Below are 14,185 nucleotides of genomic sequence, written 5' to 3'. Positions count from 1 at the left end.
CAACCCTCATAGAGAGAAAGGAAGAGGAAAGAAAAGATAATGGGAGATGTAACACTTATGGGTAGTGTAGTTCAAGGAGAGGAGAGAGTAAGACCGGTAGGGAGTTAAATGACCAAATTGGAGGAGGAAAAAAAAAAGAAAAAAGAAAAAAAAATCAAGGATGAAGATAAGAGAAACAAACGAACAAATAGAATAAAATGGGATAGGTTATAAAGTCTGCAGATTATTCTGATTTTGAGAGGTTATCTTCTTGCTTTTTCTTTTCTCTCCCTCTTCCTGGTCGGCGACTCTGTACCCCGGGTTTTGCCCCTTTGGCACGCTCAGGTAGAGGTTTGCAGTTGATAAGTCTCTATGGCGATGTCATGTATTGTGCTTCAGTCTCGTTGGCAGTCGAGGCTCATTAGCGTTTATAGGCTCCGACAGTGAGAGAATCCGTGTTCCAGGAGCCTCTCTCCTAGTCTTTCCTTCCTCAACCAGCAGCCTGAGAATCCAGCTATGGGGTTGCTGCTGCCTCTGCCTGGACAGTAAGAGACTCAAAGAGCGGGCAACTCCCCACTCTTATTTCCACTCAGCACAGGGCTCTGGGTAAGGCTCAGTCAGTCAGAGCTGCTAGCATAATCAGCCGGGGCTTTCGCCTACTCAAAGACCTCTGGCTCTGTCACTCTGTCCGGTAACACGGGCGGGTCTGCGCACGAAGACCAGGATGTTAGACCGGAAGTCTCGCCCTCTGAGTGAAACCCCCCGCCCGCACTGAAAAGTTCCAATGTTGGAATTGGCTCTCGCTCGTCCCCATGTGCCGCTCTTTCAAGGCGCTGGGGCAGCCCGTGACTCCGCCCTTGGTCCACACAACGGCCCCAGACTCTGCCCCTCCATGGGACAACACGGGCTCCCACTCCGGAGGTGCTGGGAGGAGTCTCCTTCCCACTCTCCGTGCGCGCAGACCAGGATGTGAGGTCGGAGTCTCGCCCTCTGAGTGAAACCTCCCGCCCGCACTGAAAAGTTCCAGTGTTGGAATTAACTCTCGCTTCCTCCCATGTGCGGCTCTCCCCGGGTGCTGGGGCAGCCCGGAGGCTTTCGGCCCACAAAAAGGCCTCTGACTCTGCCTCTCTGTGGAGTAACACGAGCACACCCTCCGGGGTCTTTGGAAGGAATCTCTCGCCCACTATGCGCCTACCAGGGGATCAGGTAAAATGGCTGCCCCGCTTGTCTTTCTTTGTCTGGGTTTGGCGCGAGTGTTAGCTGTATTGTCCAGGTTGTCACAGGAACAGTTTTTCCTCGGCTTGGATCTCCGTGCCACAGCCTGGTTCGGCCGTTTGTGCCACGGCCTGGATCTATTCACCCCCTTTGCCCGCCTTAGTTTCTATATTCTCAGTTTCCAGTGAAAATCGCCCTGTTTAGGTTAGTGAGGAAGGCGGAGCATTTCTTACTCTCTATTTCCTTCGGGGTTTGGTTATATATTTAGCCAATTTTTCGCTCGATCATACCTTTGGGTGTATTGCAAAACATCTGGAGGCTCCAAGGATAGGTTTTTCTGTTTCTGGTTGAAGATCTTGTTGAGGTTTGGGGGAGATTTATCGGTATCGGTTCCTACTCCGCCATTACTCTGACGTCATCTCCTAGTTTATTCATTTTAATTGTCATGTAATAGTTTATTGAATGATTATGTTGCAGTTTATATATTTCCCTGTTCGTGGACATTCAAATTGTTTTCAGTCTTTTGCCATTGCAGTGCTTAGCCGTTAGGTTTCTCTAAGTAATATACCTGGAAGTGGAATTCTGTGGACAGCAGAGTAGTTTCATTCTACTGAGACTGCCAAGCTGATTTCCTGTTTGCTTCTAGTCTCACCATCATTGTTTGACATTTGCTGTTTTCCCATATCCTTGCTAATTCCTAGTATTTTTAGACTTCTTAATTTTTGCCAGTGGATGGGTAGCATTGATTGTTCATGACATTGAATATCTTCCCATATGCTTAATGACCCTTTGGATTTTCTTTTCTCTGAATTATCTATTCATATAATTTTTCCAGAGTTTTTGTCCTTTTCTTACTGATTTTTAGAAGTTCTTTTTAATTTCTAGGTCTCTAATCCTTTGCTGATTTTATATGGTGAGGATGTCTTCTTCCAGTCTCTCTGGCATATCTTTTAACTTGGTTTTTAGTGACTTCTTTTTAATTTATCAGTGTTTTCCTTTAACTTTTAATCTTTTGTGTGCCAGTCTTATTTCCTTTCGACTTTGATGGCATAAAGGATATCCTCTTTTATGAGTTTTATAGGTAAGCTTTTTACATTTAAGCTTTTAATCCATCTGGAATTTATTTTTGTAAACAGATCAAGAGAGGTACTTACATTTTTTTCATGTGGATGGCTAATGGTCCACGTGGCGCTTTATTATCCTTCCCTCACTGATTTATAATCCCATACTGTCATACACCAAACTGCCAGGTGTACACGGATCTGTTTGTGAATTCTATTCTATTCCTTTGCTCATTTTTTTTTCTATAGCCATACTACATATGTTAATCACTGTAGTTTTATAATAAGGCTTCTCATTCGGAAAAGAAGTCTTCCCTCCTCATTCATTCTCTTTAAAGTTCTTTGGCTGCTCTTGGTCTCTTACTATTCCACATCAATTTAAGAATCAGATTGTCAATTTCCTTTAAACAAACATCTTCTGGAGTTTTGATGAAAAGAATACATTGACTTATAGATTAATTCAGGGAAGATTGACATCTTATGGTATTGTCTTCCCATTCAGAAACATGGTTACCTTTTTAAAATGCCGTTAATGCTCTTTGGTAAGGTTGTAGAACTTTATGTAATATTTTTCATAAGGTTCTTGCACATATTTTCTTAAGTTCCTGCCTAGGTACTTATACTTTTGTTAACATTTCAAAAGGAAATTTTTGAAATAACATTTTTTGTTGATTATTGCTGCTGTATATTCTTAATTTTTGCACATTGTTTTGTATCTGGCAACCAGGCTGAATTCTTTTGTTATTCAGTAGTTTCTAGATTGTTTATGACAATAATATTTTCTAGTAATAATGGTAGTTGTTTTTTTATTTCCAGTCTTATACTTTTGTCTTATCAGATGTCTAGGAACTCTAGGATATTTTGAATAGAAGCAGTATTGTATGCATTCTTGCCTTGTTCCTGATTTTAAAATATTTTACATTAAATGCAGTGTTTACTATAAGATTTTGTTAATTTTTATTAAGTTAAGAAAGTTCCATTTCCAATATGGGTAAGAGTGTTTTTGTATTGTTTTTGTTTCTGTCAAGAATGAGTACTGCATTTTATCAAATGGTCTTTCTGCATGTATTGAAATGATCACATTTTTGTCCTTTGATCTGTTAACCTGTTAATATATTACTTGTGCCTTCCTTTTTTCTTACTCCTAATAAGAAATTAAAAAAGTTTTACTCTGTAAGTCTTTTCGAAGACTAGTTTGGGATTTTTCAAATTTATTATTTCTCTGTTGTTTTTATGGCATTATTTTCTTTTATTTAAGCTTAATTGGTATTTTTATTTTTTACTTATTAGAAACTCTTCTGACTTTATTAATCTTTTTTTAGCACCCACAAGTTGATATGTAGTATTTTCATTGTAATTTTGTTCTAAATATTTTGTGTTTAGTTATACTTATCAATCTCTGGATTATATTATTACTACTTATGTAAGATAATACTGGTTACCTTTTCTCCAGTGGATATACCTCATTCGTGTGCATAACGATTTTTTAAATAAGTGAAAAATAAATGAATGCACTTAGTGTAGTCAAAATTCAAACTAGGGCACTATAGGACCAAAAAGTCAAGTATTTGATCTTATACTATAAAGTAGTATACTAGTAAGTTATGATTTTATTATTTATTGTCATGTTGGTTTTTTTCATCTTTAATAAGATCTTCTCACTTCATAAAAAAGATTCATAAACAAAAATATTTATCTTTTCTTGCTTCCTAGATTACCCAGAAGTATCAACTTCATGAAGCCACTGCCTATCTATTAGAAAAGAAAGGAGATATTAATGGTGCCTTCTCAATAATGCTAAAGGTAACATTTTACTATATTTGCTGTGTCATGTTTCTATCCCTTCATTAGTCTAGTTCTTTTCTTTTTGAAATGTAATTGACATATAGCATTGTATATGTTTTCATCCATCCATGGTAATTTCTTATGTTTCAAAGTAAATTGTAGGCAATAGTACCTTGTACCTCAATAATTTTATCATGCATGTCATTGACTAGAGTTCAGTGTTTCTTTGTGGTACTTTCCCTTAGGTATTCATATTGCATTCAGCATGTTTTTGATACTTACCTCTGTTATTGGATGTATCAGTAGTTTGTCTTGTTTACTGCTGCGAGGTATATAACTGTATGAATATACTATAATTTATTCAATCCTCTATTGATTGGTACCTGGGCTAATTTTAGTTTTTGGCTATTATGAATAAAACAGCTATAATCATTCTTATTCATAATTTTTTTTTTTTTCCCCTGGAGTCAATACCAAGGAGAGAATTGCTGGGTCACCAGATAGCTATAAGTTTAGTTTTATAAGAAATTTTCAGAGACTAGCCTGTGGTGGCACAGTGGATAAAGCATTGACCTGGAATACCACAGTCACCTGTTCAAAACCCTGAACTAGTCCAGTCAGTGCACATACAACAAGCAACCAGTGAACAACTAAGGTGAAGCAACTATGAGTTAATACTTCTCGCTCCCTCCACCCTCTCCTATCTCTATAAAATCAATAAATAAAATCTTTAAAATAAAAAATGAAAGAGACCTGTGGTGGCGCAGTGGTTAAAGTGTCAACCTGGAATGCTGAGGTCGCAGGTTTGAAACCCTGGGCTTGCCTGGTCAAGACACATAAGGGAGTTCATGCTTCCTGCTCCTCCCCCACTTGTCTGTCTGTCTCTCTCTCTCTCTCTCTCTCTCAAAATGAATAAATAAAATCTAAAAACATTATTAAAAAAATAAAGAGCCTAACTTGTGGTGGCGCAGTGGATAAAGCGTCGACCTGGAAATGCTGAGGTCGCCGGTTCGAAACCCTGGGCTTGCCTAGTCAAGGCACATATGGGAGTTGATGCTTCCAGCTCCTCCCCCCTGTCTCTCTCTCTGTCTCTCCCTCTCCTCTCTAAAATGAATAAATAAAAAATAAAAAATAAAAAACATCAATAAAAAAAGAAAGAAAGAAAGAAAGAAATGATCAGACTCCTTTCTAAAATAGTTGTAGTACTTTACATCCTACCAGTAATGTGTAAGTGTTTTGGGTGCTCCACATTCTCAACGACAGTTTGGTGTTCTATTAATTTTGGGGGGGAAATTAATTCTTTTAATTGTAACATATACATAACATGAAATTTACCATTTCAGTGGCATTAAGTATATTTACATTGCTGTGCAACCATCACCATCATCCATCCCCAGAAATTTACTGTCTTCTCACAAACCCATTAGAGAATTACTCCCCATTCCTCCCTTCCCCTCGCCTCTGGAAACCATTCTTCTTTTAAACTCTGAGAATTTAATTACTCTAGGTACTACATCTAAGTGGAATCATACAGTATTTGTCCTTTTGGGTCTAGCTTATTACGCTCAGCATAATGTCTTCAAGGTTATTACACTTAGCCTCATGTTGTGAGGGCCTGAGCTGGTTGTGGTAGTGGTGGTGGAGAGGGAACAGGATGGGAATTTAAGAACTCACTGATTATTTGAATACAGTATAGGGTGAGTGCTTAATGATGATCCCATGATTTTTTCACTTAACATTAACCTATAAAGGATCTCAAGAAAAGGAGCAAATTTTTAGTAAAAGGGATATATTAAAGTCAGTTTTGGTGTATGTTAAGAAACCTTTGCAATATCAGTATTTGATGATAGAGAATTCAGTAAAGCCGTGGACAATGCAACTGCATATTTAGGACATGTCACATACCCATCTGTGCCCCACACTGTGGGGATAGACCTGTCATGTCCTTTTGTATTTTGTCCCTTTTTTTTCATAACCCAGTATGAATTTAATTCCCTTATCCAAAGCATGAATAAATTCTAATCCTCATTACTGCGCTGCAGGAATGTCAATGATGACTATGTGGATAGCACAACGGGAGCAGAAGTGGGACAAAATAAGTGATACTTCATATCTTGGGTCCCTTCCAATACTGCTAGCTATGCTTTCTGTGTGACAGTGGATAGAGCATCAACCTGGGGTGCTGAGAACCCAGTTTTAAAACCCTGAGGTTACCAGCTTAAGTAACCAGAATTCTCTTCTAATGACAGGGACCGTTTTTTTTGTTTGTTTGTTTTTGTTTTTGTTTTTGTTTTTTTTGTTTTTTGTGGGTTTTTTTTTAGTAAGAGAGAGACAGGCAGGCAGGAAGGAAGGGAGAGAGATCAGAAGCATCAATTCATAGTTGCAGTACCTTAGTTGTTCATCGATTGCTTCTCAAATGTGCCTTGACCAGGAAGTTCTATCTGAGCCAGTGACTCCTTGCTCTAGCGACCTTGACCTTCAAACCAGTGACCTTTGGTATCAAGCCAGTGACCTCGTGCTCAAGCTGAATGAGCCTACTCAAGCCAGTGACCTCAGGGTTTCAAATCTGAGTCCTCAGCATCTCAGGTCGACACACAATCCACTGCACCACAACTGGTCAGGCAACAGGGACCATTCTTAATAACTTCATTGTTTCTTGGGTTTTTAAAAATATATGTCAATTTAATTATTTAGTGGATTAGAAATTAAGCTGTTTATTTTACCTCCTAGAGACTACAAAGCAAACTTCAAGAGATAACACATCAAAATGAAAGTAAGTACTTGAGTATAAAATATAATTTTTTTATTTACCCCATTTTAAAGATGTTATCTAATAAATCACATTTATTAAGTAATAATTGGATTTTTCTGCACAATTACTGTTTATCTACTTTATCATTGATTCCATTTTAACTTGTTTTCAAGGGAGCATAATATGAAAGCATGTAAACCACTCTTCACTGGTATTGACTTTTTTGTTATATTTCTGTACTTATGACTTGGTTATTATTATAAATGAGCTGCATAACTAATGTCTTAAAAATTACTATAATATGCTGAATAACAGCAGGGCAGAGAGCTTCTAATCAGTAAATAATAGCCAGTGTTTCTGTACTGACTTTATATAGCACAAAACAGTAAAGTCTGATAATCTAGCATCTTGAATGGCTTTGTAACAGATAGATACTTCCCATTATATTTCTTAATATTTAAAAAATTGTGGTAAAATATGCTAATATAAAATTTACCATTTTAACCATTTTTAAGTACAGTGCAGTGACATTAAGTACACTTACATTGTTATACAACTATCACCACCACCCATCTGCACAATTTTTCAATTTATACATTGAAATTCTATACCCATTAGACAGTAATTCCCTATTCCCTCCTCCCATTCAGCCCCTGGCAACCATCATTCTGCTTTCTGACTCTGTGAATTTGATTACTCTAGCTATCTCATATAAATGGAATCATACAGTATTTGTCATTCTGGGTCTAACATTACTTTTAATATAACATCTTCAAGATTTATCTGTGTTGTAGCACATGTCAGTATTCCATTCCTTTGAAAGTCTGATTAATAGTCTGTTTTATGTATCTAGCACATTGTGTATCCATTCATCAATCAATGGATACTTGGGTTACTTCCACTTTTGACTATTGTGCATAATGCTGCTATGAACATCGGTGTACAAATATCTTTTCAAGTCCTTGCTTTCATATCCTCTTTTCAGAAGTAGGATTGCTGGGTTAAATGGTAGTTTAATTTTTTGAGGAATCACCATAGTGTGTTCTTCAGTGGTACTATTATTTTATATTTACACCAACAATGCAAAGGGGTTTCAATTTTTCCACATCCTCACCAATAATTGTTTTTTCTGTTTTCTTGGTAGTAGCCATCCTAATGGATGCAAGGTGATACTTCATTGTGGTTTTGATTAGATTTCCCTGATGATTAGTGATGTTGAACATTTTATCCATGTGCTTATTAGCCATTTGTATATCTTCTCTGAAGAAATGTTTAAGTCCTTTGCCCACTTTTGAATTGGATTACTTGTTTTCTTCTTGCTTAACATTTTCAAAATAGCCCTCCCAAAGTTCAGGGAATCACTTGATGGGTGATTTTTAGATTGTCCTACCTCTTCAACACACCAACACATTTCTTGGACCCCTAGGCTCACACATTTCCCTAAATGCCAACACCTGAATCCTCTAATGATTATTTGTTTTTGGAACCTCAATAAACAATTGGTTGACTTTTCCATATTTAGTCCAACCAATAAACCTTTAATTACTGTTTTTGTACTGTTCCTATGTATAAATTTGACTATGTTAGTAGGTTTATTGCATTTATGAGATTTCCTTTTTCATTTTAGTGTTATAAGAATAATTTTTGCAGAGGTTACATGAAATATTGAGAGAAAAGTAGAAAGAATATTTCCACAAATCACTACAATACTGTGCAGGTGATATGCCTAGAAACGCCAGTTCCTTGAATTCCCATGAAGATAAATTTCTCAGCAGTAGTCTCGTCTACCATTTACTTTCAGATTCAATTTTGACAGTATGCTTAAGAATTTTGGAAGATTTGCTAATTGTAATACATTGTGCTAGTTCTTCTGGGTTATGCACAGATGGCAAAACAAAGTCCTTGCCTAGAGAGCTATAGTCGTATGAAGGAGACAGATAATGTAAATAAAAATTTATAGCGAAGGTAGAATCAAGTATTGTAGTAGAAGTATAGTAAGAATGACAAAGGATTGTGGGAAATTAAAGAACAATTTGTAACTGATTAATCAAAGATACTTTTGTGAAAGATGTGACCTTTGAAGTAGTTAGATTGGAATGATGAATAGGAATTTGACAGGCAAAGGCCAGGAAACAGGACCTTGTAGACCAAGGAGCACACAAACAGGAAAATGCCTGGCCAGCAGCCTTAGAGTGTAAGAACAATCTGGTGATACAAGAGCACAGAGGGTGTGAAGATGAGCCAGAATGTTTACTATGTTTACGTAGTGTCCGAGGTTTACTTAAATTCTATTTTTAAAATTAGAAGTCCTTGATGGTTTTTGTGGATGGGTTGTTGATGTGTATGTACTTATACTTAAGAAAAAGCTTAGTGAAAGTATAAAAGGGAGTGAGGGAGGCAAGGTTTAGAAGTCAGAAGTTTAATTAGGAGACTGTTACAATAGTGCAAAGGAGGTGATATGGAGCTCTGCCAGGGTAAAATTGGTGGGCATGTGAGAGTGTGGAAGCAGAACTCACAAAATTGGTAATTTATTTGAATGCGTGGATAAACAAGAAGGAAAGCATTAAAGATGACAGAAGATTTATAAACTCATTGTCTTAAAGATGATGGTTCCATTAATTTAGTTTGGAAATGTAGCAGTAAGAGCAGATTTAAAGTGAGAAAAATGACTTGGGTTTTGCATATACAAAATTCAATGTTATTGCAAGACATCAGTGTAGAAATAGATGTTACAGTCTGTTAAAAATTCAACCTGCAGATTATGAAAGGAATAAGGGTAGAATTGTATATTTGAAAGTTATTAGCAAGGATATGAGAGTTACAGTCCCAAGAGTGGCTAAAATTATTGAAAAATGAAAACAAAAGGGCCTAAAATAATATCTTGGAGGAATACCCACATTTAAGATATAGAGGAAGAAATGAGAGTAAGAAAAGTGAAAGATAATTTATTTCTATAATCTACAAATAGATAGTTGGTGATTTTCCATAGTTAAAGTTGATTAAAATGCTAAGTTTGATGTGCTTTATATATCCTATGACTATCAAACATTGATATGGAAAACTTGCACGGAATCACCTATTTTAATCTACTAAATCTTGGCATCAGTTCTCAGAGGTGATTATATCATAGAAAAACTAAGGGTATACAGAAAAAAAAGTTTTAAGATTTTTAAGATTTTACAGAAGCTTTGAAATTATCATTAATTTATTCTTAAATGATGTTAACAAATTTTCTGAATCTAGATACCAAAGAGGATCCATTGTTGAAGGATGTTGAAGATACCTTGGTGGAGACAATTGCCCTTTGCCAGAGAAATTCACATAATTTGAACCAGCAGCAAAAAGAGGTAGGAGAATGACTACTTAGGCATTTAAGAGTCTGTTTCAGTCTGAAACGAATTCTATTTCCATTTTCCTCTCAGCTACCTGAGTTCAGTTCAACTGATTTTAATCACTGTTGAGTGCTCCCAGGAGTATAGGACTCTCAAAGTTATTGTGAGAAGTGCTTGTCTTCTTTGTTCTCATGAAAGGCTTTATATTCTTAGATTTGGCTGTGGTGCAGAACTTAAGTGTGTGAATACTAGATGTCCTTATTCTCTTTGGACTGAGATTTTGTGAATTCCGTGTAGTGATATTATGGATAAATCATCATTTATCATCTCTTCCACTTCCCATGGATGGAAAGTGAACATGAAGAACTGGAGGAAAATCCTCAGGAAAACAGAGAAAGCTGGAAAAGGTCAAAAAAGGTTATGATACAGGAGTTCTCAACCTCAGCGGCATATTAGAGTCACTTGGGGAGCTTTGAAAAATCACAGCACTCAGATTGCACCCCACATCAATTAAATGAGAGTTTCTGCGGCTGTAACCCAGTCGTCAGTATGCTTTACAGCTTCCCACAGGATTGCACTGTGCAGACCGAGTTGGAAGCACTGCTGTAACAGATTTCAGGCTACGAAAAGGGAGAACACAAAACTGAAGGAGGAATAGTTGAGCACTTGTGCAGGTGGGAGTTACAGCAGTGAAGTAGAAACTAAGGGGATGAGACGTGTCTTGACAGCCTAATTCTGCAGTAGTTTTAAGAAGTCAAGTTAGCAGCATGCTATGACTTAACTCCTCTGGTTTCTGCCCCTGCAGGCAGTGGCCTCTGACTTGATACCACCTGGCCTCTTTCCACCGCCTGGTTTTCTGAAATGGGAAGTAGGATAATTGTTTCATGTGTAGTTAGCAATACATGTTACAGTGGAAATAAAAAACCTGGTATGTTTCTGCTCTTATGAGATGGGTAAATCTCTCCTTTACCTTTTTGTCAAGGATTTTTTAAGGTCACACATTTTGAAAACTTTTTAGAATATGAATTGTTTATATCAAGGACAATTACATAATATATGCGATTTTTTTTCCTTTATTAAACTTTTTTTGTGTGAAAGATACATACCCATCATTTTTTTTAAATCCTTCAATATAGAAAGTTATATAAAGGATATTTTTAAAAATTACCTTGTGTCCATATTATCACTCCAAAATAACCATCATTATCATTTGGTGAATGTCACCCTAGATATTTTTTATCTGCCTAATAGGTTAACATAATTTTAGAAATATTGGATCAAGCCTGACCAGGCGGTGGCACAGTGGAGAGAGTGTCAGCCTGGGACACAGAGGACCCAGATTCGAAATCCGAAGTTGCAGCTTGAGCGCGAGCTCACCTGGCTTGAGTGTGGGGTCATTGGCTTGAGTGTGGGGTCATAGACATGGCCCCATGGTCACTGGCTCAAACCCAGAGGTTGCTGGCTTGAGCAGGGGGTCACTAGCTTGGTTGGAACCCCTCAATTAAGGCTCATCTGAAAACGCAATCAATGAACAACTAAGGAGCCACAATAAGGAATTGATGCTTCTCATCTCTCTCCCTTCCTGTCTGTCCCTATCTGTCCCTCTGTCCCTTTCTCTGTCTCTGTCTCTCTTGCTAAAAAAAAAAAAAGAAAATAAATTGGATCAAATAATCTTCTAAAAATAAATTGTAGAATTCAATCTCATTTAGGAAGCATATATAAAACTGAGCAATTGCTGAATTTCAAATATTTCTTCACCTTACTATCTCTTCATAAATCTCAATAAAGCTTAGAAAACTCTCAACTGTAATAGATGGGAATTATTATGCTCATAATTACATTGCAGTTTTTATAATATCTATGACTCCAAGCCAGTAAAGAAATTTGCATGAACTCTTCCTGTAACCTCTCTTCTCCAACCATCTTAATTTTAATTAGTTGTGTTATTTTGCCTTATTAAGGTTAATAATACATTTTTTTCTGAATCTGTAATTCCCATGACTGTTTAATCTTTATTCAAATGGATATTGGGTTTACACCAGTCCTTTTGCCATGATTTTTCCATCCCAAGTTTTTATTTTCATTTATCTTGTGGTTAGCTGGCTATATTTGGACATGGTTATATTTTGATAGAAAAACACAAAAGGGCTAATATTGTTAAAGCTATGTTTATACATATTTGATACTGAGCCTTTTTTATTTCTTAACCCTTCCATCTCTTCTCTAATATCTATTTGATACTCTTTCTTCTCCTAGAAATTTAAAGGAAAAATTACAATTATGTTTTATAAATAGAGCCATTCAGGTTCACATAAGCTGAAATATGTCCATATTCACATATATTAGTGGTAGAATTAGCTATAAGACCCATACCTCCAGAACTCCAGGGATTGTTCTGACTATATTTGAACTCTGTATCTCTTACTCAGAGATAGTGGCAAAAGAGAAATTTATTATTATTTTTTGGTCACAAAGCATCTGAGTTAGAATTTGTTTAATAAAGATTTTAGATGTTAAACTTATTTCTAGTCTTCGAAATTTTCACTTCTCTAATATTATAATTACACCATTTTCTGACTGTATGTAAAAGAAGTCTGTCCATAGGCAAGTCTGTCTGTCGCTCCCTCTCTCTGGCACACACATACACACCTCACACCACTCTCTATCCCCTATCCCCAACAACTGGTTTCTGCCTCATTTCTAAACAAGTTTCATAATAACAAAAAAAATTGAACGTTGGTTTTTATGTAGATAGTATTTTTGTGAAAATGCTAGACTGCTTTTATATATATAATACCAAACTTTAAGTTTGGGGGATTTTAATAGTTGTTTTGCCTTGTTTCTCTTTGCTTTGTTTTGTTTTGGAGAGAATGAGAACAATGGCCACAGACACTAACTAGAAAAGTTGATGTGCCCAGAAACTTGCTAATGAACTGTCTGTAATATCTCTAAAACTTTCTTCAGAAAATGTAATATTAAGGAGTCTTTTCTTTTTTTTTTTTTTTTTTTTTTTACAGAAATAGAGTCAGAGAGAGGGACAGACAGGAACAGAGAGAGATGAGAAGCATCAATCATCAGTTTTTCATTGCAACACCTTAGTTGTTCATTGATTGCTTTCTCTTATGTGCCTTGACCGCGGGCCTTCAGCAGACCGAGTAACCCCTTGCTCAAGCCAGCAACCTTGGGTCCAACCTGGTGAGCTTTTTGCTCAAGCCAGATGAGCCCGTGCTCAAGCTGGTGACCTCGGGGTCTCGAACCTGGGTCCTCCATGTCCCAGTCCAACGCTCTATCCACTGCACCACCGCCTGGTCAGGCAGGAGTCTTTTCTTAAAGTTTGACCACAGGAAGTTGGGTCGACAGTCATTTCCCAAGGAGAATTTCTGCCTGTCCTATCTTTATGGTGCTACCCATAAATACACTGATTAGTTATAACAGAGAATATGCTTTTTTTATGCATATAATTCCCTGAAGAGAAAGCTGGTCGTTCTGTGACGGGAAAGTGATTCAGCTGTAGTTGGGTTGTTCTCAGGGGTTAGGATCGTCACTTTCACAGATGTTTATTTTAGCCTATGGGCTTTTCGTGATCCAAATAAAAATTTTAAGAATCAGTTTTAAAGAGCAAGAAAGGTAGAATATTTAAAAGGTATTACCTTATAGTTAGGGTTAATGTGGAGATTTAGTTGAAGAAGAATAACTTCTATTTTAGGATATGAACACATTTTATAGTTATTACCTGTACAGCCATGCTTCCCCTGGTCTGCCATTTATAACTCAAGAATAAAATAACTTTTTAAATGGTAATTCTTCTAAATTGTCTGGATTAAATAAGGAAGTTTATAAATAAAATTTCTAAGTATAATATAAAATTCAAAACGGAAAAATTAGATATGCCATAGACAATTAAAAGACCATAAATGCACAGAAATAAATAATATAGTTGTCAAAACAAGTTAAAATAGGCAAGTAAAGGGTGAACTAAGTAAAAGGTAACAAATGAAACAAACGAATTCATAGATACAGACAACAGATTGGTGGTTACCAAAGGGGAAGGTGGGTGGAGG

At 36.6% G+C, this 14,185-nt stretch overlaps 1 protein-coding gene across 1 annotated transcript in view; it reads left to right on the top strand.

The window, feature by feature from the left end:
• VPS8 (VPS8 subunit of CORVET complex) overlaps nucleotides 1–14,185 on the top strand; it is a 405,986-nt gene that overhangs the window by 283,995 nt on the left and 107,806 nt on the right. Inside the window, exons 37-39 of the mRNA XM_066240876.1 lie at nucleotides 3,969–4,058; nucleotides 6,771–6,813; nucleotides 10,036–10,139. Of these exons, the coding sequence (XP_066096973.1) occupies nucleotides 3,969–4,058; nucleotides 6,771–6,813; nucleotides 10,036–10,139 (237 nt within the window). The remainder of the gene's footprint in view (nucleotides 1–3,968; nucleotides 4,059–6,770; nucleotides 6,814–10,035; nucleotides 10,140–14,185) is intronic.

The sequence above is a fragment of the Saccopteryx bilineata genome, chromosome 8, assembly GCF_036850765.1.
Source record: "Saccopteryx bilineata isolate mSacBil1 chromosome 8, mSacBil1_pri_phased_curated, whole genome shotgun sequence".
NCBI lineage: Eukaryota > Metazoa > Chordata > Mammalia > Chiroptera > Emballonuridae > Saccopteryx > Saccopteryx bilineata.
Note: the sequence above shows the minus strand (reverse complement) of the source record. Positions and strands in the feature narration are given on the sequence as shown.